Below are 27,049 nucleotides of genomic sequence, written 5' to 3' on the forward strand. Positions count from 1 at the left end.
AGATTGAACTACTGTCAAGCGCTCTGTGTGGGGTTGCCCTTAACACATCTGGAAACTTAAAACTGGTGCAAGTTGTTTGGGGCCAGACAGTTGGCGCAATCTTTTGCTGTTTGTTCTGCCCTGATTACTTATTGGTTTCCAGATTCAATATGAGGTGCTAGTTCTTACCTTTAAAGCCTACATGACTTGATACATGAATACCTTTTGGACCATATAGTCTTCTGTTCATCCTCCTCCCATGCACCCAATGTAACATCTGAGGTCCTGCTCTGTCTCCCCCCCCCCCCTGAATTTAGTACACCAGCCATTCACGAGGAGCACGGTCTCTTGGGTTGTGGTGGTGAGCAACTAAGGAATGTCCTTTCCACCGAGGTCCACCTGACCCCATGCTGAAATTTTAGGTGCCTGGCTAGAGCCTGTCTTTTCTCTAAAGGACTTTGGTGTCATCTGACTGCTGGTTCAGTTTCCTTTCTCTCTGTTGCAGTGGATTCTATGTCCACCTTTTATTGATCTGCCTGTTGACGTGGTTCCTTTGTTGGGTCTGCTGTTGTCAGTGGCTTCTGTTACTATTTGTTTTTCTGTTTTGTGTTCTTGAAAATTGGTTATTGTTTTACTGTCACTATTTTTGCAAGAGGGATTCAAGCACCTACTGCAAATTTAGATTTGCACAGTTAAAGTGGCTTAAAGCGCTCTGTTACCCCAGCACAACGAATCCACTTTTAAAAAGAAATGGACTTTATACAGTTTGGAAATGACAGGGAAATTCATTGAAAAATGTGGGGTGACATATGAACACCTGCAAGTAATTCAGGAGGGATGCAGGACAAATATTTACTGTCATATACCTGACCTGCAGCGGGACGCGGGTGGTGCTGTGGGTAAAAGCCTCAGCGCCTAGGGCTTGCCGATCGAAAGGTCGGCGGTTCGAATCCCCGCGGCGGGGTGCGCTCCTGTTGCTCGGTCCCAGCGCCTGCCAGCCTAGCAGTTCGAAAGCACTCTCGGGTGCAAGTAGATAAATAGGGACCGCTTACTGGCGAGAAGGTAAACGGCATTTCCGTGTGCTGCGCTGGCTCGCCAGATGCAGCTTTGTCACGCTGGCCACGTGACCCGGAAGTGTCTCCGGACAGCACTGGCCCTTGGCCTCTTAAGTGAGATGGGCACACAACCCTAGAGTCTGTCAAGACTGGCCCGCACGGGCAGGGGGGGTACCTTACCTTACCTGACCTGCAAACAAATTGGAACGTATGCTGAACAGAGGCCAAACATAATCTAGCTCATGGGTAGAACAACTAAGGCCCAGGGGCCGGATCCAGCCCAATTGCCTTCTAAATCCGGCCTGCGGATGGTCCGGGAATCAGCGTGTTTTTACATGAGTAAAATGTGTCTTTTTATTGAAAATACATCTCTGGGTTATTTGTGGGGCCTGCCTGGTGTTTTTACATGAGTTGAATGTGTGCTTTTATTTAAAATGCATCTCTGGGTTATTTGTGGGGCATAGGAAATTGTTCTTTCCCCCCAAAAAATATAGTCTGACCCCCCACAAGGTCTGAGGGACAGTGGACCGGCCCCCTGCTGAAAAAGTTTGCTGGCGCTTGATCTAGCCCCTTTGCATAAGCTTAACACTAGCTATCAGGATGAATGCCAAATAAACAGGTTATCTGAAGGAGCCCGTAGCCACTTCTGTTCCTTCTGAGGGCCCCTCCAAACATCCTTTTTATTGTCCATTCATAATGATTTGTGCTCATGATGCTATCAGGGAGGTCACACACAACCCTGCTTTCAATACTGTCGGTGCCTGCAGAGGTTTTATGACTGTCATGCTGCTTCATTTCCAATCAGTGCGTATCCTGTAGATTTCCTTCTGAAATCCTGTAGCTTCTTATGCCACAAATGTTCTGGCTTATTTTGGTCCTCCTTTTGTCGCGCCATAGCGCCTCCACACAGCAACAATGTGGTAGCATCAGGGAAGCATTGCAGAACAAACGAAAGCAGAATAAATCCTCCGCTATGATGTACTGCCGTTGTGTCCTGAACACGCCGCAGAGGACACCCACAATAAAACACCGGTCTGGAGGGGCCCTGAATTAGAATGTGAGATATAAGTTGAAAGAGAAAGAAGGAAGGAAGGATGGAAATGTTGCTTAATGGAACACCGAGGACCACAACATTTGTGTTCCTTGCTTGCTCTGCTTCTGGAAATCTGAACTGCATTCGTTCTGCCTTCTTCCTCTGCCTAATCTGCTGCAAGGACATACTGAAGATTCCTTCTGGCAGCTGGGACTCCTATCTAGATGTTAAGGTAACAATATAATGTCCTTAAGCGGTGCCCTACTGCTGCTGCATACCAAATTGGAAGGAGGCTCCAGCAGGATCATCTCCTCAACCTCCTGTGCCTCAAGGCAGAATACCTGTTCCAAGCAAAGCTGAATAAACAAAGCCCCTGATCGTTCTGATTGCTTTGCTTTGCGAAAACATTCCAAGCTAATCAAAAATAATTTGTGTTTTAAGGTTTTCCAGGGCCTCCTCCCCAGATTTTGTGATCATGGGATGGTACCTCCCCCTTGCAGCCTTCTCCCTTTTCTTCCTCTGACCACTCATTGGCGTCCCATCACCAGCCCCCTGAGCCTTCTTCTCTTGGGGGGTTCCCTAACTGGTGACTCCCAGCACTCCTCTGCATCCAGCCAGTCCATGACGGAAGGGAATCTAAGGAACTCACCCAAGATTACGTAAAGGAAATCAAATGTGAAATTGTTTGTCTCCTAACAAAAACAATATAAATTAGCAGCCACGCAATAAGAAGGCAGGTTCTTTTAGGGATCAGTAATTGGTTAAGGAATAGGAAGCAGAGAGTAGGAATATATGGAAAGCTATCTCAGTGGTCGGGACGCGGGTGGCGCTGTCGGTTAAACCACAGAGCCTAGGACTTGCCAATCAGAAGATCGGCGGTTCGAATCCCCGCAACAGGGTGAGCTCCCGTTGCTCGGTCCCTGCTCCTGCCAACCTAGCAGTTCAAAAGCACGTCAAAAGTGCAAGTAGATAAATAGGTACTGCTCTGGCAGGAAGGTCAACGGCATTTCCGTGCGCTGCTCTGGTTCGCCAGAAGCGGCTTAGTCATGCTGGCCACATGACCCGGAAGCTGTACGCCGGCTCCCTCGGCCAATAAAGCAAGATGAGCGCCGCAACCCCAGAGTCGGTCATGACTGGACCTAATGGTCAAGACCCTTTACCTTTACCTTTATCTCAATGGTAAGAGGTGGGGTCCCCCAAAGATCTGTATTCTGACCTGTGCTTTTTAACTTGATCTGGGGTTAGGGTGAGCAGTGACATAGGTGGCCTAATTTCTTGATGACATCAAATTATTCAGGGTGCTAAAAACAAAAATCGTTCATGCCATGCCCCCAAAGAATCTGTTAAAACTGGGTAAATGGGCAACATTATGGCAAATGTGATTCAGTGCCAGTAAGTGTGAAATGATGAACAGTGGGGGCGAAACATCCTCATATTTCATAGGCGCTGATGCTGTCCTGGTGTGTGACCAGGAAAGAGAGATTGGGGTGGTGGTGGGTAGTTCAAGGAAAATATTGACCTGCGTTAAGCAACTGTGAAAAAAGTTGAACAGCATGCTGAGTGCCAGGACCTCATGATACCGTATTTTTCGCTCTATAAGACGCACTAGACCACAAGACGCACCTAGTTTTTGGAGAAGGAAAACAAGAAAAAAAATATTCTGAATCTCAGAAGCCAGAACAGCAAGAGGGATCGCTGCACAGTGAAAGCAGCAATCCCTCTTGCTGTTCTGGCTTCTGGGATAGCTGCACAGCCTGCATTCGCTCCATAAGACGCACACACATTTCCCCTTACTTTATAGGAGGGAAAAAGTGAGCCTTATAGAGCAAGAAATACGGTAATTGCTTCCAAATTCTTCTTGATGCTGACAGTGAAGAACCCAGTGAAGGCCACTTCTCTCCCCACCGCTGTCGCCATGAAAAGTGGGGAACGGATGGGAGCAACGACTCTGGCTAATTTTGAGCCTCAATTTTGGAGGGATTGGCCTTGACTCCTAAGTAGCCCAGAAGTTCTGAACTGGGAAGTTCATATTCCAAACTTCATTGGCATCACTTTTGCTTTGCTTTTTCTTTCAGATTTCCCCTTTATTTAACCCACCCACCCAGCACTAAAAAATAAAATGGTGGTGGTGCTTATCTGATCTATCGTTAACTGGTATGCAAACCCATCTTTTGATCCTGACCCACAAGCTGCAAACTACTAGCATACATAAACCTCCCAAGCTCCAGTGGTTCTATGGAAACTATTCATTTCCAAACAAACAATTCCATGCTAGGAAGGTGTCCTGAAGTCCTCTCAGATGTGCAAAGCTCTTGAAGATTTAACAGCCACTTGCAAAAAGGCACAGTCCTGTCTCTCTCTCTTTGCTTACCCATCTCTGACCTCCAGAGACTTGACAGGAAGTTCAGCGCCACAGTCTCTATTTATATATCGGTGGGAACATCCCAGGGATAAAACAGAAGTAATTCGAGTCAATGCAAATTGGTTATAAAGCAGAGATATAGGATTTTTAAAAAAAACAACAACTCGGAATACACTGCCCTCAAAATAACGCTCTTCGGTTTTCTGACAGTTCACTCCCTTAGCTGGGAGGTGCAGAAAGATCTTTCCAGCAAACCTCCTGGAATAAGCACATCAAGAGCAGGAGAAATTGGTAGGTAGGTACCATTTTTGGTGCAGGAGACACAACTACAGCCTGTCGGAACGCAACTGGCGTTTTAAGTTTTTCCCTTCAAGGTAAATTAGGAGAGCCATTGCCTGTGCTTTGCTTTCTTGCATCGGGATTTTGCATATATAGGTAGGGAGAGTGTAGCTGCCTGCCTGGTTGTTTGAAAAATGGGAGTGTTTGGATTCTCAAGCAACCGTGAAGCATCAGCAGTGCTTGGGATTCATTGGCTGAACGGTTTGTTCTCCAAGGGGGAGCGGGGGCAGTATGTCAGCTCCCGATTGAGCTTGCTGTTAGGGTCAAGGAACTAAGCTGGGAAATCTCAGCAGCTTGCATGGTCCCATGGATAGGCTGTTGATACTTCATTTGGGTGCATAATTTGGGCACCTTTAGGAAAGGCTGTGAGCATCCCTGTTGATCCCATATCCCAATGGCACGCTGAATTGGACCAACCGATCCCAGTAGCTATCTTGATCTCTGATGCTAGAACTCAGTATTGCCTCAAATTGGCAACAGTGACCAGAAATGATGCAGCTTTGCAAAGAGCATATTTGTGATTGTTGGTGAAACCTTGCTCTAGGTCTCTTTGCTGCATGTTCTATAATAGTGTGTGTGTGTGTGTGTGTGCGCGCGCGCGCGCATGTGGAAGGGGCCCTTTTATGCGTTGTACGACTGCTTTGGACCCAGCCACCCAGAAAAATCTGTCAGGCCACCTCACTTCTAGATCCCATGTTGTAAAAGCCGCCTCATTCACCCTGCGGCTTTTATGCTGAATTGCTGGGCTGATTGTTGATGATTGCCTTTGTCTGCCAATTTGTTACTCATTTGTTTTATTGCTTTACCCCTGTCATAAATGATTGACTTTTAGAATGGGGAAGCTGTACATCTAATTTTGCGGAAAGTCGATTGATACAGTTTTGTAAATAAATTAAATATAAATAAATTATGGCAGTCGCGACCCCAAGATGCGCTGATAGCCACTTGCTGTGATAATAACGGGAATTATTATCATCAGCACCACAACAAATAAGGCACTGTGTGGAAATTAGACAGCAGTCCTGTGCACACTTACCCAGAAGTAGCATGCGTAGGATTTTGGCCTCGGCATATAGGAAGAGCCCCCTGGCTACTTATAATCTAAAGATGGCTTTTGAAAAGGATGTGACAAATCCATGCAGACGATTAGCTATGCTACAAGTGAAGCATCCATGTGCAGAGAGGGCATACCTCAGAATTTGAGTTGTTACTTTTTCCCCCCCTTCTTTGCTTTGCTCTTGCTTCTGTTTTGTTTTTTAATGTCCTCTGTTTGGGCCAATGAAGGGATTGTACTCAGATGAAGGTGATGGCTGGCTATTGAAAGGCAGGGAAGGGAATATCTCCCAGAGTGGGAAGCTGGGAGAAGTAGCTCCCAGGTGAAATCTTAACCCTTGTCTTAACACAGAAAGAGGTGGAAGATCTACCTGTGAGAGAATATTTTGCATTCTTCCTCATCTTTTTTCTGTTTTTGTTTAGATCAGTTTAGGTTTTTTCTGGTATTTTATTATTTTATAAAATAAAATAAAATAAAATAAAATAAAATAAAATAAATAAAAATTATTATTTTATTTTATTATTATTTATTATTATTTTATTTTGTTGTATTTTGTTGTATTTTATTATTTCATTAATAAAATCTTTTTTAAAAAAGAAAAGAGTATGAATCATAGAATCATAGAGTTGGAAGAGACCACAAGGGCCATCGAGTCCAACCCCCTGCCAAGCAGGAAACACCATCAGAGCACTCCTGACATATGGTTGACACATGAGTCGTGGTGGTGGAACGGTAGGTCCATGCTTATTGATGTGTCAGGGACCACCCTTTAGGGAAAAAACACTGGGTTGTGGATCTTTGGTTCTGTCCCGCAAGTCAGCTCTTGTTTTCCAATTGTGTGCTGCCATGGATGCTTTTTTAACTGGAGAAAAGAATTGTTATGTACTAAGCTTGGATCCTAGAGCAATAGGCAGGTAGGATCCTAGAATGCAACAACTGATTGGCTTGCAGGAGAAAACCAATCAGGCTCTGGGAGGAAGTTAATCAGCCTATTAGGCTGGTAGGATCGTAGAATGCAACAACTGATTGGCAGGAAAAGACCAATCAGGCTCCAGGAGGGAAGCAGAATCAGCCAATCAGATGGGACTCATCGTGTAAATAATGTATATAAAAGCCTAAGGTTTTGGGGGACAATCCAATCACTGTTTACAAGCTGCAATAAAGAGCATGAAATCACTGCTGGACGCCTAGTATATTTCACTAACCATTGAGGGTGAAATGGAGTAAATGAAAAGAGATCTCTCTTCTCCTCACCTCTTCTCCTCACCTCTAAGGAAACGATGCCTTATGAGGAACGGCTAAGGGAGCTGGGCATGTTTAGCCTGGAGAAGAGGAGGTTAAGGGGTGATATGATAGCCATTGCTGAGTTTTGGAAAACTCAGCAGTGGCCAGAAGATTGGAGAAGGTCAGTCTACATCCCAATCCCAAAGAAGGGCAGTGCTAAAGAATGTTCCAACTACCGCACAATTGCACTCATTTCACACGCTAGCAAGGTTATGCTTAAAATTCTTCAAGGAAGGCTCAAGCAGTATGTGGACCGAGAACTCCCAGAAGTGCAAGCTGGATTTAGAAGAGGCAGAGGAACCAGAGACCAAATTGCAAACATGCGCTGGATTATGGAGAAAGCTAGAGAGTTCCAGAAAGACATCTACTTCTGCTTCATTGACTATGCAAAAGCCTTTGACTGTGTCGACCACAGCAAACTATGGCAAGTTCTTAAAGAAATGGGAGTGCCTGATCACCTCATCTGTCTCCTGAGAAATCTCTATGTGGGACAAGAAGCTACAGTTAGAACTGGATATGGAACAACTGATTGGTTCAAAATTGGGAAAGGAGTACGACAAGGCTGTATTTTGTCTCCCTGCTTATTTAACTTATATGCAGAATTCATCATGCGAAAGGCTGGGCTGGATGAATCCCTAGCCGGAATTAAGATTGCTGGAAGAAATATCAACAACCTCAGATATGCAGATGACACAACCTTGATGGCAGAAAGTGAGGAGGAATTAAAAAACCTTTTATTGAGGGTGAAAGAGGAGAGCACAAAATATGGTCTGAAGCTCAACATCAAAAAAACGAAGATCATGGCCACTGGTCCCATCACCTCCTGGCAAATAGAAGGGGAAGAAATGGAGGCAGTGAGAGATTTTACTTTCTTGGGCTCCATGATCACTGCAGATGGTGACAGCAGCCACGAAATTAAGAGACGCCTGCTTCTTGGGAGGAAAGCAATGGCAAACCTAGATAGCATTTTAAAAAGTAGAGACATCACCTTGCCAACAAAGGTCCGTATAGTAAAAGCTATGGTTTTCCCAGTAGTGATGTATGGAAGTGAGAGCTGGACCATAAAGAAGGCTGATCGCCGAAGAATTGACGCTTTTGAATTATGGTGCTGGAGGAGACTCTTGAGAGTCCCATGGACTGCAAGAAGATCAAACGCATCCATTCTTAAGGAAATCAGCCCTGAGTGCTCACTGGAAGGACAGATCGTGAAGCTGAGGCTCCAATACTTTGGCCACCTCATGAGAAGAGAAGACTCCCTGGAAAAGACCCTGATGTTGGGAAAGATGGAGGGCACAAGGAGAAGAGGACGACAGAGGACGAGATGGTTAGACAGTGTTCTCGAAGCTACAAACATGAATCTGACCAAACTGCGGGTGGCAGTGGTAGACAGAGGTGCCTGGCGTGCTCTGGTCCATGGGGTCACGAAGAGTCGGACACGACTGAAAGACTAAACAACAAATGATAGCCATGTTCAAATATATAAAAGGATGTCACATAGAGGAGGGAGAAAGGTTGTTTTCTGCTGCTCCAGAGAAGCGGACACGGAGCAATGGATCCAAGCTACAAGAAAGAAGATTCCACCTAAACATTAGGAAGAACTTCCTGACAGTAAGAGCTGTTCGACAGTGGAATTTGCTGCCAAGGAGTGTGGTGGAGTCTCCTTCTTTGGAGGTCTTTAAGCAGAGGCTTGATAACCATATGTCAGGAGTGCTCTGATGGTGTTTCCTGCTTGGCAGGGGGTTGGACTCGATGACCCTTGTGGTCTCTTCCAACTCTATGATTCTATGACTCTTCCTCCTGTGATCAGGTGATGGACCTTCTTCCATCTTGCACAGCATCCCTGCACCAGGTGGTTACTGCTTTGAGCACGCCACCTTCAAGATTGGGACAGAAGGTTCCTTTGATCACTCAAAATTCTCTGATCCAACACTGTCCTTCCTGCCTCCGAACCTGCATGTGCCTCTTCATTTTTATTCCAGATGAGTGAGTAAAAATTTCATCACGAGCATGGGAAGGCACCACTTCATTAATCACTTTCTGTTGCCAGTTCTGCTCCCTTTGGGGATGGAATTTAGGGGTCCAGATAATGATTCCCTTGTCTGCGCGCTTTGCCTGCTAGACTGATGCACCTGTCTGGACAACTAAATAGCTTTGTTGAGAAATACGATCACCTTCAAACCTCAATCTCTCTCCCCTCTTCCTGACAGCCAGCCTCGGATAAGATAATCTTCCAGAGCCACGGGGCTAAGAGAACAATACGTGCATTATAGATTATGGTTGTGCTCAAACACACACATTATTTTTATATTTGTCTCTCCCACCCCTTCCCTTCCCCCCTTTCTACCTCCCTGTTCTCTGCTCTAATCTGTTTCTACGTTACTTAGTGCAATCATTTTGTTTGAACTTAAAGTAGATTTTCGAACACTATGGAGACAAATGAAACCAAGAATTGCAGCAAAATGCAGTAGTGGATGTAGATTCCACCCTAGGTTGCTGCAGAAGTTCCTGAATCCAGTTGGCTATTTAACCTATGGTAGGTTTTTAAAGCCCTGCCCCTTACTTTTAAGGTATCAGAAAACCATGGAAGACTTCATGGCCAGGCTCCAGTTTCCTGGTATTGCATAAATAAATTCCAGAAAAAACGAAAATAAAAAAGCCAGAAGACTAGGGATGAGGAAATTTTGGTCTCTCACAAGTTTCTAATTTTTCCAGTCTTGAGTTTAGTTCACCATATTTCTGCATTGCTTTGCCATTTGATTAGATTTTTTTAAAAAAGTCATCAGCATTTAGTGTGCATTTCTCTTAATATATAAATCTTTGCATGCAATTTTGCCTAATGTGCACAATATTGCAAGCAGTTTCCCCTGATATAATGCAGTGTATCTTTTCACCAGTATATGCATTTTTATGCACATTTCCCCTAAAATGTGCATTTCTGTACATTTGGGGAGTGTTGGAGAACCGCGTTGCAAAATTTGTAGAAGTGCAAATTTCAAAAGATGGACGCTTTTTCCTTTGCATTTTGTGTCAAGAAGCATGATTTAAATAGGTTTGTATTAAAATTCAAAGCTGAACTGAATTGCTCTCTCGTTCCTGCTTGTGTCACCTTAAAGACCTAACAAATTCATTATGGGACTACACTTTGGGAAACTGCTTGACCAGGTGAGGGCAGCTGATGGGTTTCAAACCGTTGGTGAGTTAGGGACTTCCTCTGCATGTGACAACAGGCTTGGCAGATTGAGCAGACAAGACAAATAGTCGGTATCCTTTTTTGTATTTTTGTTCAAGAATACCCTCATTAAGGTCACAGATGTGGTGTTCTGGGGAGACTGAAATGCTTCCCTTGGTAGTTCTTGAATTCTGCCATTTCTGACATCATATTTGTGTCCTGTCCATTTGTTCTTGTGCATAGAAACTGGGCTGCTTGTCTTATGCAGAAGGACATTGCCAACAGATACACCATGGGTAGGCAAAGTAAGGCCCGGGGGCTGGATCCGGCCCAATCACCTTCTAAATCCAGCCCATGGACGGTCCGGGAATCAGCATGTTTTTACATGAGTAGAATATGTCCTTTTATTTAAGATGCATCTCTGGGTTATTTGTGGGGCCTGCCTGGTGTTTTACATGAGTAGAATGTGTGCTTTTATTTAAAATGCATTTCTGGGTTATTTGTGGGGCATAGGAATTTGTACATTTCCCCCCAAAAATATAGTCCAGCCCCCCCAAGGTCTCAGGGACAGTGGACCAGCCCCCTGCTGGAAAGGTTTGCTGACCTCTGAGATACACTATGTCTCATTGGAAGATGAGCAGGTGGATGAAACCATTTTGCAGTAATGAGTGTGGCCTGCAGAAGCCATTGGCATCTGGGTCTGCTACAGGGCCAGATCTCCGTATTTGTGTGGCCTATTATTTCTGATGAGCACCTGTTTTAGGTTAGCGGGCTGACCGGGAGCAAGACCTGTGATCATTGGCCAGAATGGGCTGCAGATCCCTGATGTGTTGGAGTGCTTTTAGCTAGGAGCTATGGGTCACAAGTGATGTTGTGTCACTTTCTCTTCTAGGTCTGTCCTGGAATAGAGGCAGACTGTGTTGATCTGTCTTTTCCCTGGGTGGCTATTGCAGTGTATAAGGAGTTTATTTGCATCTGTTCCATCAGTTATGACTGATAAACTCCTCGTTTCCGCAGCAACACACAGCTGGGGGAGTGTTTGTGGTATTGTAGGGTACGTTCTCAGCTCATAGGGGGCAACCGTGAGGTCCAATAAGTCAGGCAAGCACCTTGCAAGAACTGCGCGCTGCAGAACATTTCCCCCACCAGGAGAATCCTCTTCCAATATACAGGGGTTCTGTGGCAGGTGAGTGTGTGATTTTCGGCAAAAAGTTAAATGTGGAATGGGTTCCCTCGTGGCAGAACATTTTTTGAGATGTGTTGCTCTAGCCTTCTGTCTCTCTGAAGCATCGACTGACTTGTGTCTGCTTTTCTCCACATCCTCCCTTCTAGATGGATCCAGTACAGAAAGCAGTGATCAACCACACTTTTGGTGTCCCCAACCTACTCAAGAAAAAGCAGTTCATCTCTTGTAATATTTGCCACCTCAGATTCAACTCTGCGGTAAGGCACGTCTTTATGGGAGCTGGGACAGGCCGGGGGGGGGGGCAGGCAAGCCAGATGTGTCTGGTGAGAATTCTTCAGTTCCTTGGAGTGAGTAGGGAAAGAGAGCCTTGAAAAGGGTACTGGGGTGGCTTTTGGAGACCATTTCATATAGATGCTCCATTTGTGTTGGCTTGGAAAACAACAGTTTGCCAACAGCAGCCTCTTGTAAACAAAAGCACATGACAAAGTTCACCTTCTGACGAGCCTCAGTCAGATGCTAACTGGTTCAGTTGGGTAGGAGCCACAACTTGAAAATACCCTAGTCGGAGTCAGACTTCCTTATAAATCATCATCATTCTAACTTACATTTGTAGGCTAGCTTTAGAGCACTAAAAGTAGCCCTCATCAGTAAGTCTTCCCAGCAACTCTTTAAGGTAGGTCAGTAATATTATTACACCCTTATTGCATATGGGAGGCTAACACTAAGGCATGGGTAGGCAAACTAAGGCCCAGGGGCCGGATCCGGCCCAATCGCCTTCTAAATCTGGCCTGCGGACGGTCTGGGAATCAGTGTGTTTTTACGTGAGTAGAATGTGTCCTTTTATTTAAAATGCATCTCTGGGTTATTTGTGGGGCATAGGAATTCGTTCATTCCCCCCCCCCGCCGCCAATATAGTCCGACCCCCCCAAGGTGTGAGGGACAGTGGACCGGCCCCCTGCTGAAAAAATTTGCTGACCCCTGCACTAAGGGGTCATCCACACTTCTGTTGCCCCGCAGCTTCTCCCTGGAAAAATGCGTGGTTTAGCGCTGAATCAGAACAGCAGTAATCAGGTTTTCTGTGGACTGCCCTTTGTTCTAATTTAGCACTAAAGAGCGGGTTTTTCTGGGGCAAAGGCAAAACTGCTCGGACTCATGCTTTCCAGGCACGGGGCAAGCAGAATTGTGGACAACCCCTTAGATAATAGCTTGCTTTAGGGCATTTGTTGCCTTTTGTCAATGGCAAGATTTGAACTGGGGGTGTCCTCCTGACTCATCTCTCTTCTCACCACGCGTCCTGGGACTTGTAATCCCAGGCCCAGATCCCCAGAAGGAAATAGATATACTCCATGCGTTTTTGAGAGTGACTGCCTCTGCTGCCACCTTAACATGATGCAAGCGTCTGGCCTTTGAAGGAGAGGGCAGCGGAGGAGATGGCAGAGTGGGGAATCAAGGCGAGGTTGTTTGCCCTCCTCTGTTTCAGTCCCCAGAATTCAAGGGCGCTTGCAGAGTCAAAACACTCCTGCATCATCTTACGCTCTTCGGGCCATGCGCTGTTATTTGGCTCTGGCAAAAGGAAGGAACTGCAGCAGGGAGAGGAGCCAAGGAAGCTTCGTACTGCCAGTAGGCCACAGTCGACCTCCTTTGTAGAATTCTCCTTTATAGAATTGTAGAGTTGGAAGGGATCACAAGAGTCATCTAGTACGACTCCCTGCAGTGCCGGAATCTTTTACCCAATGTGGGGCTCGAACCCACAGCCCTGAGATTAAGAGTCTCATGCTCTACCGACTGAGCTATAGACCTGCCAGTGCTCCTTTGCCCCTGTAAAAGCTCCAGGTTCAGGGTTTCGCCCTGGTCTTCTAATAAGCTACAGAACAGCCTTTGTGTATCTTTTCCTCTCCCTTTTGCTTTTCCTTACCTTAGACTGCTCAGGCCCGGGGGGGGCCTCACAATTCGGCTATGTCACTTTTGGCTCTGTGGTGATTGCTGGTCATCCAGCAAAAGCAGTGTGCCCTTCTTGCCTCACCCTGCCCCGCCACTCTCTCACACACACTCCACCCCTTGCTTTTTGCTATAAGCCTCCCATTTTATACCGTGACAATTTTCACCCCTCCCTCCCTCCCTCCCTCACGCTGCGCACCCATATAATTCAATTCCTGGCATTGTTCACTGCCTGGCAAAGTGGAGATAAGGCACATTGCCCCTGATTAAATGCAACCCATTGCTTGTTTCAAAAGGAGCTTTTGGGCAAAAGGAAATAAAAATGGGAGGCGTCATAAAAGAACGCATACGGCGAACAGCTTCAACATACAAAATAAAGTAACATAGCTAAATCTATATCCTTTAGGAGGAGGAGGACGGGACTGTCAGCTATTGTCACTTCCCGGGGTGCATGTCTAACATGCAGTGTATGTTCACAGGCGGGCAGGCCAGAATATGTGTGTGTGTAATAGTGTATATTCTTTCCTTTATCCTTCCCCACCTTTCTGTGGGAAGGTTGAATCAATTAGCACACACTTCATGTCCCCCTGCCTGTGCGATGCTGATAATATTTTTTTTTAAAAAAAGACTACAAAAGGATGCTGAGTGACCACCCTTCCCTGCCCCCCCCAAAAAATGCTTGTGTGTTTAGCAGTCAGAGACAATTCTCCCCATTGTCGCCAGAATGAATAGCTCTGCGGCAAATTCATGGAAACTTAAAATCCAATCTGAATTAAAATGAGGGTGCTGCTTGGCGGTTCGTCCTCGTTTGCATAATGTTTGAGGTAGGAGGGGCTGTTGCAGACCCCCTTGCACACAGAATGAGGAGGCAGGCAATGGGGAACTCTTCCGAGTGCCAGAGTTTCCTACCACTCCCCACTCCCCACTGTAAAATGTTGTGGGAAGCAGCCCTAAGGTCACGTGTTATGCTGTGCTCTTTTTTTAAAAAAGCAAGTCTGGGTCAATTTCACTTTTGGAGAGTAAGGGCTCAACCACACTTCTTCAGGTTTCCTGCCAATTGGCGTTTGCTATGATTCAGCGATAAAGAGTATGTTTTTCCTGGGAAAGCCGCTGGGCAAACGGAAAAGCTCTTGGGCCCATGTTTCCAAGTCAGTTTTGTCTCCCTCTTCTGGACCTTTCCTGCTTTCCCCCAAAGACATTTCCCTCTAGGGATGGGGAGGGGATGTACACAGAATTGTATGTAGGGATTAAATACTCACGTTTTGTTTTTGCTGCCTGTGGTGCTCTCCAGCACCCCAGAAGGAATGGGTGGCAGGTGCAAGATAAATCCTCCTTCTAAGTGCAGGTCCACCGGCTAAGAGCTCATCTGCACTTCCAGTTGTCCCACTGCTTTCCCCCAGGAAAACCCTCTGGGTACCGCTAAATCGGAGCAAATGTCAATTGGGTTTTCTGCAGATTGACTTCTGCTCCGATTCAGCGGTAAAGAGAGGGTTTTCATGGGGAAGGAAGGCGGCATAGCAAACTGAAAACCGCTTGGATCTTTGCCTAGAAAGCACAGGACAAGCATGAAACCTTTTGGACGCTTTCTAGGCCCAGGACAAACAGAAATGTGGACGAGCCCTTAAAAAAGGTGGTAATTCTCGCCATAGACTTTCTTTGAATTTACGTACTGTAGAATTGCCTTTGAAACCACCCTTCCCTCTCTCATCGCTCCATATTTGCCATCTCGCAGAATCAAGCTGAGGCGCATTACAGAGGCCACAAGCATGCCCGGAGACTCAAATCCATTGAAGCAGTGAAAAACAAGCAGAAGACTGTGGATGGCAGCGGCAGCCAAGAAAAAACAGCTGCTGACTTTGACACCGCGCTGGACCTCAGCAGTGACACCGGCCACAGCAATGCAGGTACCAGTGGTGGCCCACAAAGCCCTGCCCTCTCTCCTGCGTGACGTTCCGAGTTTGTGGAGATGTTCTCTCCACTTCTTGGAAACTGGGTGGGGTGGTAACCTGGACGCATTTTTAAGGCAATATAAGATGGTACGTGGGAGTTATTTAGTTAATCTTGGTCAAATTTGACCTGGCATTAAACACATCTGTCAGATGGCAAAGGTGGTTGCTCACAAGTAACCAGGCAGGACTACAACCTGTCTTTTACAGGTTTTATTTAGGTGCAAAACTATTTACAGCGCAGAACCCCAAAGTTCATGTCTGCCTCAATCGCTAGCAGAATCCGGGAGTCCTTGTTTCCTGGACCTCCCCCCGCATAAAAGCCTCGTTACGCCCAGCCTTTTCCTCTTTGCGCTTTAGACTTCTGCGCAGGGTGGGCGATGGAAGGGGTGTGCTTCCCTCCTGGCCAGCTTTGCCAGGAGAGGTGTTGAGGCTCCTACCAACATCCTCTGGTCCTTTCACATCTTCCCCATTGGAGGTGGGGTTTCCCTCATCACCGGAAGAAGAACTGCTTCGCAAGATTTTCGGAGGTTCCCTGTAACACAACTGCGCCTCTGTTTCCCGCCCCTGTTCTGATGGCAGTTCCCTGACAACATCTCTTTGCCTCCCGCCACAATGGGAGCTACTGTGCCGTCATGGTTAGAGTGCTGGACTAGGATCTGGGTTCAAATCCCCACTCAGCCATGAATCTCACTGGACAGCCTTGGGCCAGTCACTCACTCTTGGCCTAATCAACCTCACAGGGTTGTTGTGGAGATTAAATGAGGAGTGGGAAGAACCATGGAACCCACCTCGAGTTCTTCGGAGAAAAAGGTAGACTATAAGTGCAATAAATCATAGAATTGTAGCGTTGGAAGGGACACTGAGGGTCATCTGGTCCAGCCCCCTGCAATGCAGGAATAATCCGCTGTCCCATACGGGGATCGAACCTGCAACCTTCGCATGATCAGCACCATGCTGTAACCAACTGAGCTACCTAGAGAAGTTCATCGATAATAATAAATAAATACAATGAGGTAGGGTGTTGTTTTCCCACTGAAAATCCCCCCCCCCCTGCGCTGCTAGCCATTTCAGAAGGGAAGCTGCAAATAGCAGCTATGAAGGAGAGATGATTTTCGGTAGGAAAATGGCATTGGCAAAGGTGTTGAATCTCTCATCCACCCACAGTCCTGCTGTGGAGTGAGCCCTCCTCTGTGCAGCTGCTGTTTTGGTTATGGGAGAGGGAAAATGACACCAGACCTCCTCTAGAGTAAGTAAAAAGGTAAAGGTAAAGGACCCCTGACAGTTAAATCCAGTTGTGAACGACTCTGGGGTTTCAGCTCTCATCTCGCTTTACTGGCCAAAGGAGCCGGCATTTGCCCACAGACAGTTTTTCCGGGTCATGTGGCCAGCATGACTAAGCCACTTCTGGAGAAACCAGAGCAGCGCACGGAAATGCCGTTTACTTTCCCGCCGGAGTGGTGCCTATTTATCTACTTGCACTTTGACATGCTTTCGAACTGCTAGGTTGGCAGGAGCAGGGACTGAGCAACGGGAGCTCACCCCGTTGCGGGGATTCAAACCGCTGACCTTCTGATTGGTAAGCCCTAGGCTCAGTGGTTTAGACCACAGCGCCGCTCGCTTCCCCTAGTGTAAGTACTACATCCCATTCTGGGAAAAGCGAGTCTCCCTTGGAGAGGTCATTCCAGATATGGTTGAAAAAGCCCCTGCCTCACCACAAGAGGCCTACTGAGGTGCTGGTGAAACCGGTCTCCGCCAGGTAGAGGGCACAAAAATCACCTGCCTGGTGTTGGAGTCTTCCCGTGACACCTGGAGCACTCGCCCCCCTGACTTAACACTCCAGCACTTGCTTTGCCTGAAGAAGGAATCTGCCAGCTTCTCCAGCAGGAAAAACTACTCCTGCTGCCGCCGCCACCTCCAGAGGGAATGGAAAGGGATCTTTGGAGTGAGTGGCTTTCAGGCAGAGAGCAATGCTGGTACCTCATGATGCCCCAAGGAAGTGTGTTCCTCCTGTCCAGGCAGCCTCACCTGCTCAGATTTGGGGGGGGGGAGCAGGGAGGGGCACTGAGAGCTCAAGGAGTCCTAGAGATACCTCTGAACACCACTGATCAGCTTTAGAGGGCAGCTTCAGTTAAAAAGAGGTTAGTCTGAAGAAGGATTGTAGCTCAGCAGTAGAATACAGTGTCTGCTTTCCCAGCTGTAATCCCCAGCATCTCCAGGTAGGACTGGGAATATGTGGTCTGAAACCCCTGGAGAGAGTGCCTGCCAGTCATTGTGGATAGTAATGTTCAATATAGGCCAGTGTTCTGAGTCCCTATGTTCCTGCCTCTGCGGTGGCCAAGCTCCAGTCTAGAGAAAAAAAGCAGGAAGTGGGAGAGCTTCAACATCCTCCGAGGGAAAGTAAAAACGTTTCCTTCTCTTTTGTTAGCACAATCCAATGGCCTGCTGGGATTGAATCAGCCGGCAGCAGAGCCCTGCAGCCTCATCCTGATGTCCCCTGTTGAGGAGTCACCTGCCGAGCTGGCTGGCGGAATCCTGTCCCTCGTCTCCCCACCTGTTTCGGAGCCGTCGGAAGGAGCTCCAGACACTGCAAGTGTGTCGTCGTCGTCTGCGGCTCCTGGAGCGGAGACTCCAGCCACTGAACTGGGCAGAAGCACCAGCTCAGCACCAGACGCGGAGAAAGAGGGGAAGAAGAACAAGCAGCACCTATACTGTCCCACTTGCAAGGTGACAGTTAACTCTGCCTCGCAGCTCGAGGCTCACAATTCTGGTAAGAAGAGGAGCCCTTTGTTGGCTAAATCCCAGAAAAGCTCAGGCCAGCCTCCACATACATGTATGTGTGTTCGGAGCCTATTGCATGCAGCCCATTGGAGACTCACTTCCCCCTCTGAAATGTGTTTGTCCAGTTATCTAGCCACTGATGATGGGTGAGAGCTCATCCCATAGCAGCAGTAGGGGGGAAGATATTTTCCTCATTGCACAGAAATAATTATCTGTACACAGCCTGAGGGTGTAGCATCCCGCCTCATTGCCCCGGTATGCGTGATATCTGAGGATGGTAAAATTGCAGACCTATCTTTTAAGGCCACGCTTTCCCAGATGCCCCCCCCCCTAAAAACAGAAACTAAATTTTGCCCCAAGGAAACCCAAATGTTGTGCTAAAATGAAAGGTTTCTGATTTACATAACTTTAGGCAGATCTGCTGATAATAAACCTCTGTTCAGAACCTGAATGTTAGCTTGGCACCGTTTAGGATTTTGTGGCATGGAGCAGTGAAGGAGACGATACGAAGATGTTAGCAGATAGTTGCCCAGTGTGTACACTACATTCTTAAAAACGTTAAGAACAAACCTTGGCTTCTGCTCATGGTTTGTTTGGAGAGAAACACAACATGGGCGTGAGTTCCTATGTAACAAACCCGACTCTTGTCTTGTTCCTACCTTATTTCCTCCCGTGTGTGGCATTGGTCAGTAATGGAAGAGGAGTAAAGTGTTCATACTCATTAAACCATAGTTTAATGATCTATGGTCTAACGTTACGTGTGAACAAGCTCAGTGGATATGGAGTGGAAAATGTGACATGAAGGCCGTGAGGATGAGATAGGGTAAAGAAACCTCCTGCCTTCAACACAGGAATTTTTTGCTGACATTGCCTCCCACTTTGAAATAGCCACTCACCTGGTCTCTGGTGAAAGTTTCCTCCAAGTGACTAGGTAGGAAACTTGATAACAACTGCCTCTTTATTTTCTTTTTATGTCTCCACTTACTGCATGGTTCGGTGAGGGTGGGCTAGTAAGTTTCTTTTTGGAGGGGGGCACTGACTGCATACTTTCAAATACCATTATAAACCCACAGCATGTCTAGAGGGGAAAGCTGAGATCCCAGATTCTATTCAGACAAAAAACCTCTGGCTTTTATGGCTGTATACACATTACTCGTTACTCTGGCTCCAGTGCACTCCCACTGCTGGTATTTGAAGCCAAGTACTCATGACGTTAGCCACAATTCCAAGGTATCCTGTAGTTTCTTGAGAAACACCCCTGTTTGATCTCTCAAACCAGCTTCCATCTGATTGGAAAAAGCAAGCTTGCAGCTAAGCTGAATGAAGTGTGTACATTTTGGGCTTCTGTTGTGTATGTACAAATGAAAGCTCCTCTGATGTGTACAGCCGCATAAAAATGCAACTTGAAACACAGTAGGGGGGAAAGCAACCTTGCTGCCTTTTAAGCCGCTGATGTGTACATAACCTATATTTCAAATCTGAGAGAGAGCAGCTTTGTGTCTCTCTTCCTGTATCCTGCCGTGCCAACCTGAGATCTTCTTGCTGCAAGCCTTACCCGGTCTCTCCTGATGAAGGATTTTTATGAACTCGGGAAGCTTGCTTGCTTCTTTGTGACTCCTTAGTTGATCCAAAGAAAAGTTGCTTTTAAATTCTATGCAGAACTTTCTCTTGGTGAGATAACAAAGGGCATCCAGCATTGCTCTCACCCTTAATTTTTCAGGCTGTCATTTTTGATGCCTTACACTTTCAAACAGGACAAGGAATTGAAATAATCAGGGTAGCTAGAAATAAACAAAACAAAACAAAATGAATTCATTTGGGATTTGTCTTTGCTTTCCTGTTCAACTTCAGCACCAGGAAAGATAATGCAGTTTGTGATCCCTGGAGCGTATTTGAAATATCAGTGTGATTCAGGCTTAATAAGATTAACATATATAATATACAGCAATAAAAAAACCACATAAACATACACCGTAGTGTTTGTTTTAAAAAAAAATAATGGGTAGGGGACACTTCAGTTTTGAATTTAACAGAAAGCAATGCATAGAACTATTCCTATGTTCATAAAAGCTGGCACCAAACCATATACCCTTGACTCATGGCAGATAAGGACAGCTGTCCTTGGAATATATGGCACAGCCTACTGCTTTTTTTGAAAAAAGAAAAAAGCCTGGGCTACAAATTTAGAAATAGGCTTGGAGCAAGGGAAGGAGCTCAGAAATCCTTTGTAGTTTTCACTAACACACACACATGCTGAGAAAACTATAATACAGTGGTACCTCTGGTTATGTACTTAATTCGTTCTGGAGGTCCATTCTTAACCTGAAACTGTTCTTAACCTGAAGCGCCACTTTAGCTAATGGGGCCTCCTGCTGCCACTGCGCCGCCGCTGCACGATTTCTGTTCTCATCCTGAAGCAAAGTTCTTAATATTTCTGGGTTAGCGGAGTCTGTAACCTGAAGCATATGTAACCTGAAGCGTATGTAACCCGAGGTACCACTGTAATGCCCTACCTCAGGGGTGGGTGGCAGGATCCCACTGAGAGGCCAGATCCTGAGCTCCCCCACCCTCAGCTGGCTACATTGACAGGCAGGTGGGGCTGCCCACTTGACAATCACCTGAGGTCAGCTGGCTCCCTTTTTCCTTTGCAGCACAGCTTGAATTAAAGCCAGGATGAAAAGGGAGAACGTTCCTCTGCAGGTGTGGTTTGGAGTCAAACCACGCCTGCAAAAGAACTCAGGGAGGCTGACCAGCTGTGACTTCAGTCCTCACTTTTGCAAGAATCAGCTATGGTACCTCGGGTTACATACGCTTCAGGTTACAGACACTTCAGGTTACCGACCCCACTTAACCTCGGGTTAAGAACTTTGCTTCAGGATGAGAACAGAAATCGTGCTCCGGCGGTGTGCCAGCAGTGGGAGGCCCCATTAGCTAAAGTGGTGTCTCAGGTTAAGAACAGTTTCAGGTTAAGAACGGACCTCTGAAACAAATTAAGTACGTAACCAGAGGTACCACTGTATTCTAAAGTTCCAGATTGGGCTTTGCACTTGGCAGCAAGTCAGTGAGTGCAAGCCCCACCAGCCAAGGAGCAATGGGGAGAGCATTTGTTAGGGTTCCTGATTGTTCTTGGTCTTTGCTTCCCGCGACACTTGACAACATGTTTGACATCCGATGTGGGTCGGGTGGGCATGGCTTAGGGGGGGGGAGAATGGCCTTTGGGGCCAAATTAGGACCCCTGCCAGGTCTTATTTGGCCTGCAGGCTAGATGTTCTCCTTTTCTGTCCAGCACTCTCCTTTGCGAAGACTCTTGGCAAGGCTAAATCACAGAGTCTTTTTTTTGTTCAGCATGTAGATGAGAATTACGAGGTCACTCGGGGAGACTGCCTAAGGTAGCACTTGTTAAGGGCTAGCATTTCCAGTGTGGCAGCAGCTGCCTTCATTCGGGTATCCTTTGACCCCATACATGCCTCTAATCCTGAAACTCCTCACATTTCCAAGACCCAGGGAGCGGTTGCTGCTTCTCCTTGAAAGCCACTCCCGACCTAAAGAGGGGATGGGGTTGCGGGCTCACGCCCCCGTCTACATTCTCACGGGGCTGCAGCGCGGGACGCAGGGATTCCCCAGTCACATTAATATTCATCATCCTCGGGCCAGCCAATCAGCAGGCTGTAGGGGCGGGCTTATCTAGGTGCTCTTAAGGTCGGGGCAGCCCTAGCTCGCCCCTTTTTCTTCTTTACAGCATCCGGACTTTGCTGTGGTCTTCGGCTGGTCGCCGCAAGGGGCCTGGTAGGAGTTTTTCCATTTGGCTAATTGGCTGTGATTTAAAGCCACTTGGTTTTTTCGCCTACCTCATAGCAAAACGTCACAACTCCCTGGTTTTGGCGGTTAGGCATTGGCAGGGGTATTGTTATGCAAATGAGGTCGGGGGGGAGGAGCGCCATCGCCTCCCCCACATCTTGAAGGGTAGTTCGTTAAAGGACTCCGAGGGGCGTCGCCTCGTCTGAAACCTACGGAGGCTAGGGCCTAAAGCGCGCCCCTGAGCGGTAACCCCTCGGGGAACGCCCAGGGATGTGCATCTCGGGGGCTCCCCCTGTTGGTGCTTAACCCTTCCCCAGTGGCGTAGCGTGGGTTGTCAGCACCCGGGGCAAGGCAAGAAATTTGCGCCCCCTAACCCGTGGATTTGCGCCCCCTAACCCTAACCCCCAGACGTTGCGCCCGGTGCGGCCGGCCCCCCCCTGCACCCCCCACGCTACGCCACTGCCCTTCCCGGTTAGACCGGATAGACTGTTAGGGCCAATGCCTAAAGCCAATACCACTCTTACCTGTAATCAATAAAGTTGTGGCCATTTTCGCCCATTAACCTTAATTCTGGTGTCCGGTGTCTTTATTTACTACAGCTGTGGGAGGGGGCGGGAATTGCCACGCAACTCATGCGCTCTCTCTTTTTCCCCCTCCCCCAGGAGCAAAGCACAAGTCAATGCTGGAAGGCCAAGCCGTTCTGCCAAGGCGAGGCAGGGGCAAGATCCTCTCTCGAGTAGGGCACAAGCCCAAGCGGATTGGCAGCAAAGGCAGCCTCAGCATCCAAAACAAAGCCTTCCAATGCCAGGTGTGCGAGATCTTTGTCAACTCAGAAACCCAGCTCAATCAGGTAAGCAGAATGGTCCGGGCAGAAAGAGAGTTTCTCCTTCGGCTGCTCTGATTGGCCGTACTGTTATGACGTGGGTCGTGAGACCGATATTCCTGAGGCCAAAATATTTCCTGGGAAAAATCCACAGTTGAAACTTGCTGATTCAGAGCTGTGCACGGCTATTGCTATTTCCCCTCTGTGGCTGCTTTGCTGGCCTTATTTTAGGGTTTCTTCTCCTTCCTAAAGTGATCCCAGCCAGGCATATAAACATTAACTCAGCCATTCACATTTCATGACTTCACTGAAAGAAAACAAATGTACTTCAGAGTTAGGGCAATAATTCTGCATTTCGTGATCTGAAATGGGAAAGAAGCGCTTTTAACCTCCCTGGATGTTATGTTGCTCCTGAAAACCCACAGTGGAAGTAAACACGTTAGTTTTCCATTTGCCACATAACTCTTTGTTTTAGCTACAACAGACAAACATTTCTACAAACCTTCTGAGATTTTTCAGTGAAGTTTACAGGCTGGGTTTCCCCTGTTACGGTAAAATCTGGGTGCGAGGCTGCTCTGCCACCCAGCTCGTCGGACCTAAGTCCGCGGGTCCCTGCGGAGGAAAATGAGCTCAGCCGGAGACAGGAGCAAACTGCAGAAGATCCAAGTTTATTGCGCAACAGGTTCAAGGCGAGATTGAACAGCAAGAAAGGGGTGACATGAACTTTTGAAACTTCCCTCCATGTCCCAGAATACAGTGCAAAATACATCCCAGTTACATCACGAATACATTAAGAAGAGGTTGGGTTACACAGATTACATCATGAATACATTAAGAAGAGGTTGGGTTACACAGGATTAACATTTGGAGGAGGGAGGGGGGAATATGCAGAGCTGGAGGTATGCGCAGATAAGCACATCCTGAGTACCGGTGATGAAAAGACAATGGTCCATGTATGCATGGTCTGCCACCTGGCCTTGCCGGGAGGAAAGGCTTGGCAGAGTGATTTGACAGGATTAGGGTCTTGACACCTTGCTTGAGGGATTATGGAGGACAGGGGAGGTGTCATGGAGTCCTAGAGAAATTGAGCAAATTGGCACGTTGATTTTCTATGAATTTTATAGATTTTAGTCCCTTTTGACATTGACAATTGGAAATAAATGGATATATTGTAGCAAAGGAGGTGAATAAGACATGCCCCCCCTTCCATATCACCCCCTAAAATTCTAGAGTTGGAGCTGTTGGAAGCAGAATCTTTAACCTGGACATATTTAGCTACCGTAATTCTGAAATTTAAAAGGATTTCCACCATATTTGAGAGCTTTTTTCAACTTCAGTTGAATAAAAAGTGAATAAGAAATACTCTAGGTGAATATTTTTTGGGGAGGGAGATGGGTGTTCCTCAAAATTTTTGAGAGAGGTGATCCCCCTGCACTGCGCTCGCTCTCTTTCTTATTTACAGATTTCCCCCCAAATTTGTATTGTGGAGTTTCCACTGAAAAACAAATTGCATGAGGAAATTGGTCACCTCACCAAGTGATAGCATCAGGTTCAAGTAAAGGACAGAGAGTAGCAATCATTTTTGACAAAGGAATAAACTTTAAAACCCAGTTGATACTGAAAGACAAGAATAGTGGATGCATATTTATTAAAGGGACAATGAATGGTAATAATATATTTTTTTTTAAAAAAAAACACCCTGTTCTATATTTGCATCAAACTAGAAACAACTTGACCTTTGTTAAGAATGTATGGTTGTAAATTCAATAAATTTGCTGAAGGAGAAGCCATACTAGGGGGCGACTTCAACCTTAATGTACAAGGAGTTGAGCAAGGCTGCCACCTGGAGGAGCTTTTTAAAAGATAGGCAAAAATACCCTCAAACTACTACAACTCTTCCAAAAATGGGGCTTTGTCAGGGAACTGCCATCAGTGTCCGAGGGAGAGAGCAAGCTCCGAAGGGATCCCAGAGAGCGTCCCGGGAGTGAGAGGGGTAGCCCATCTTCTGGGGGAGAGAATCAGCGTAGCTCCAGTGGAGAAGGGGGGCAGATGGGGGAATCGGCAAGGCGGTCCCATGACTCCTTGCCGGGGACCAGCGGGGAGAGAAGGGGTCCTCCGCTGCCCACGCCCTCCTTGCGCAGAAGGCTTCCGCACAGGGAGAGTAGTCGAAGACTGGGCGTCAAAGAACTTCTTTGCTGGAAGAAGTTTAAGAAACGCCCACTGACGGATTCTGCCAGCGATTGAGACGGTCACGGGCGAGTGGCTGCCCGGACAGGAAAGGTTCACTCAGGCAACCCAGCCAGACGTTGGGACAAGCTTACGCACGAGCAACCCCTAGAACCATTACAGGCTTATATGATTAAATGGAGTGAAGAAAGTATATTTTAAAAATCAGTTTTTGTGGGGATGATTAAGGAGGCAGGAGAGGATGTATTACGTAATCATATCCTTCCTAACTTGCGCTAGCAAGTTCCATATTCTAGCAGAGTTCCAAACATCCCCCTTTTTAAATTACGCAGTGATCAGCTTGTTGCTGACTCATCTGAATCTTACTGTTAAAGATTCCTTCCTGGTAAAATCCCTTCTAATCCCTCTTTAAAAGAATAAACACAAGAATCTGTTTAATGTTAATATAAAAGTAGCTTACTCACAGATTCATTCAGGTTCACAGACATATCCCTGAAGGCAGGCTTAGGTTACATAACAACTAGAACTATTCCATAAAGAAGTTAGTAAAAAGAAGAAAAAATCTAAGTCAAGGGTACACAGTATGGTCGTACCTTGGTTTTTGAACAGCTTAGTTCTCGAACATTTTACTCCTGAACACCGCAAACCTGGAAGTGACTCTTCTGGTTTGCGAACTATTTTTGGAACACGGATGTCTGGTGGGGCTTTGGTTTCCGAACGTTTTGGAAGTTGAACGGACTTCTGGAACGGATTCCGTTCGACTTCCAAGGTACGACTCTATTAAAAAAAGTGATGGCACTAAAACATTCTCTCATAAAACATCTGCACAGAATTTGCCTCCTTTTATTCTAAATTATGTACATTGCAATCACCTAATAAAAAAAGGTCTCCACAATTTCTTAGAAAACTTAACCTGTACCGGTCCTGTGGAATGCCCTCCCATCAGATGTCAAGGAAATAAAAAAGCGATCTGACTTTTAGGTAAAGGTAAAGGGACCCCTGACCATTAGGTCCAGTCGTGGCCGACTCTGGGGTTGCGGCACTCATCTCGCTTTATTAGCCGAGGGAGCCGGCGTATAACTGGGTCATGTGGCCAGCATGACTAAGCCGCTTCTGGCGAACCAGAGCAGCAAACGGAAACGCTGTTTACCTTCCCGCCAGAGTGGTACCTATTTATCTACTTGCACTGGTGTGCTTTTGAACTGCTAGGCGGGCAGGAGCAGGGACTGAGCAACGGGAGCTCACCCCGTCGTGGGGATTCGAACCGCCAACCTTTTGATCGGCAAGTCCTAGGCTCAGTGGTTTAACCCACAGCGCCACCCGCGTCCCTTTGATCTGACTTTTAGAAGACACCTGAAGGCAGCCCTGTTTAGGGAAGTTTTTAATGTTTAACGTCTGATGTCTCCACCCACAGCACATGAACAGCAGGCGGCATAAGGACAGACTGGCAGGGAAGCCAGCAAAGCCCAAATACAGCCCATACAGCAAGCTGCAGAAGAATACGGCCCTGGCAGTGAGTATTCTGAAGGTACTTGTCACTCGAGGTGCTGACCAACTGCGCGGCTTATTGGAAAATACCTTTAAAGAGCGGCTGGAGCTATTGGTTTGCTCTGGGGATCCTGGTCCCCCTTCTTGGTCTAGGTGCTGAACAGTCTGCAGCACAACTTCAGGCATTGTTGTCGCTGGGAAGTTAGAGAAAAGTAATGGCATAACATGGGAGGAGGGCACTAGTTCAGCCGTAGAGCTCCAGCTTTTTAAAAAAGCTGAGCAGTCAGCTTTTGAAATCACAAATGAAACCGTAGGAAGGCCTATTTTATCCACATCTTTTTGAATACATTCTTTTTGGGAGGAGATCAAGGGTTATTAGGTGTGGTGGGTGGGCTGCTAACTGTAAACTGTAAGCTGAATCCATGGTCCAAGGCAACAACAGGATTTGGGGGACATTCTCAGTGTTTTACTAAGGTTTTTAAATACGTAACATCTATAAAGAGCGGTGCCGGGGCTTGAGTTTGCTTCGGAAGGTACAGCATGACCCTGGAAGCCAAGTCCACAATCTCGGATGTGGTTCGGGTTGGCCTTACTGCTCAGTATGGCAGAAGTGCCCTCTGTGCATGC

The 27,049-nt window shown here is 46.9% G+C and overlaps 1 protein-coding gene across 11 annotated transcripts in view; it reads left to right on the forward strand.

Moving 5' to 3' along the window:
• ZNF385C (zinc finger protein 385C) overlaps positions 1 to 27,049 on the forward strand; it is a 164,414-nt gene that overhangs the window by 134,912 nt on the left and 2,453 nt on the right. For 9 of the 11 annotated variants that reach the window (XM_083407755.1, XM_083407756.1, XM_083407758.1 and 6 more), the window contains 5 exons: positions 11,608 to 11,718; positions 15,132 to 15,303; positions 17,774 to 18,115; positions 22,587 to 22,774; positions 26,349 to 26,462. In XM_083407755.1, coding sequence (XP_083263881.1) covers positions 11,608 to 11,718; positions 15,132 to 15,303; positions 17,774 to 18,115; positions 22,587 to 22,774; positions 26,349 to 26,462 — 927 coding nt within the window. The remainder of the gene's footprint in view (positions 1 to 11,607; positions 11,719 to 15,131; positions 15,304 to 17,773; positions 18,116 to 22,586; positions 22,775 to 26,348; positions 26,463 to 27,049) is intronic. The other 2 variants (XM_083407759.1, XM_083407753.1) reach the window with 1 other exon arrangement.

The sequence above is a fragment of the Podarcis tiliguerta genome, assembly GCF_965153285.1.
Source record: "Podarcis tiliguerta genome assembly, chromosome: 13".
Taxonomy (NCBI): domain Eukaryota; kingdom Metazoa; phylum Chordata; class Lepidosauria; order Squamata; family Lacertidae; genus Podarcis; species Podarcis tiliguerta.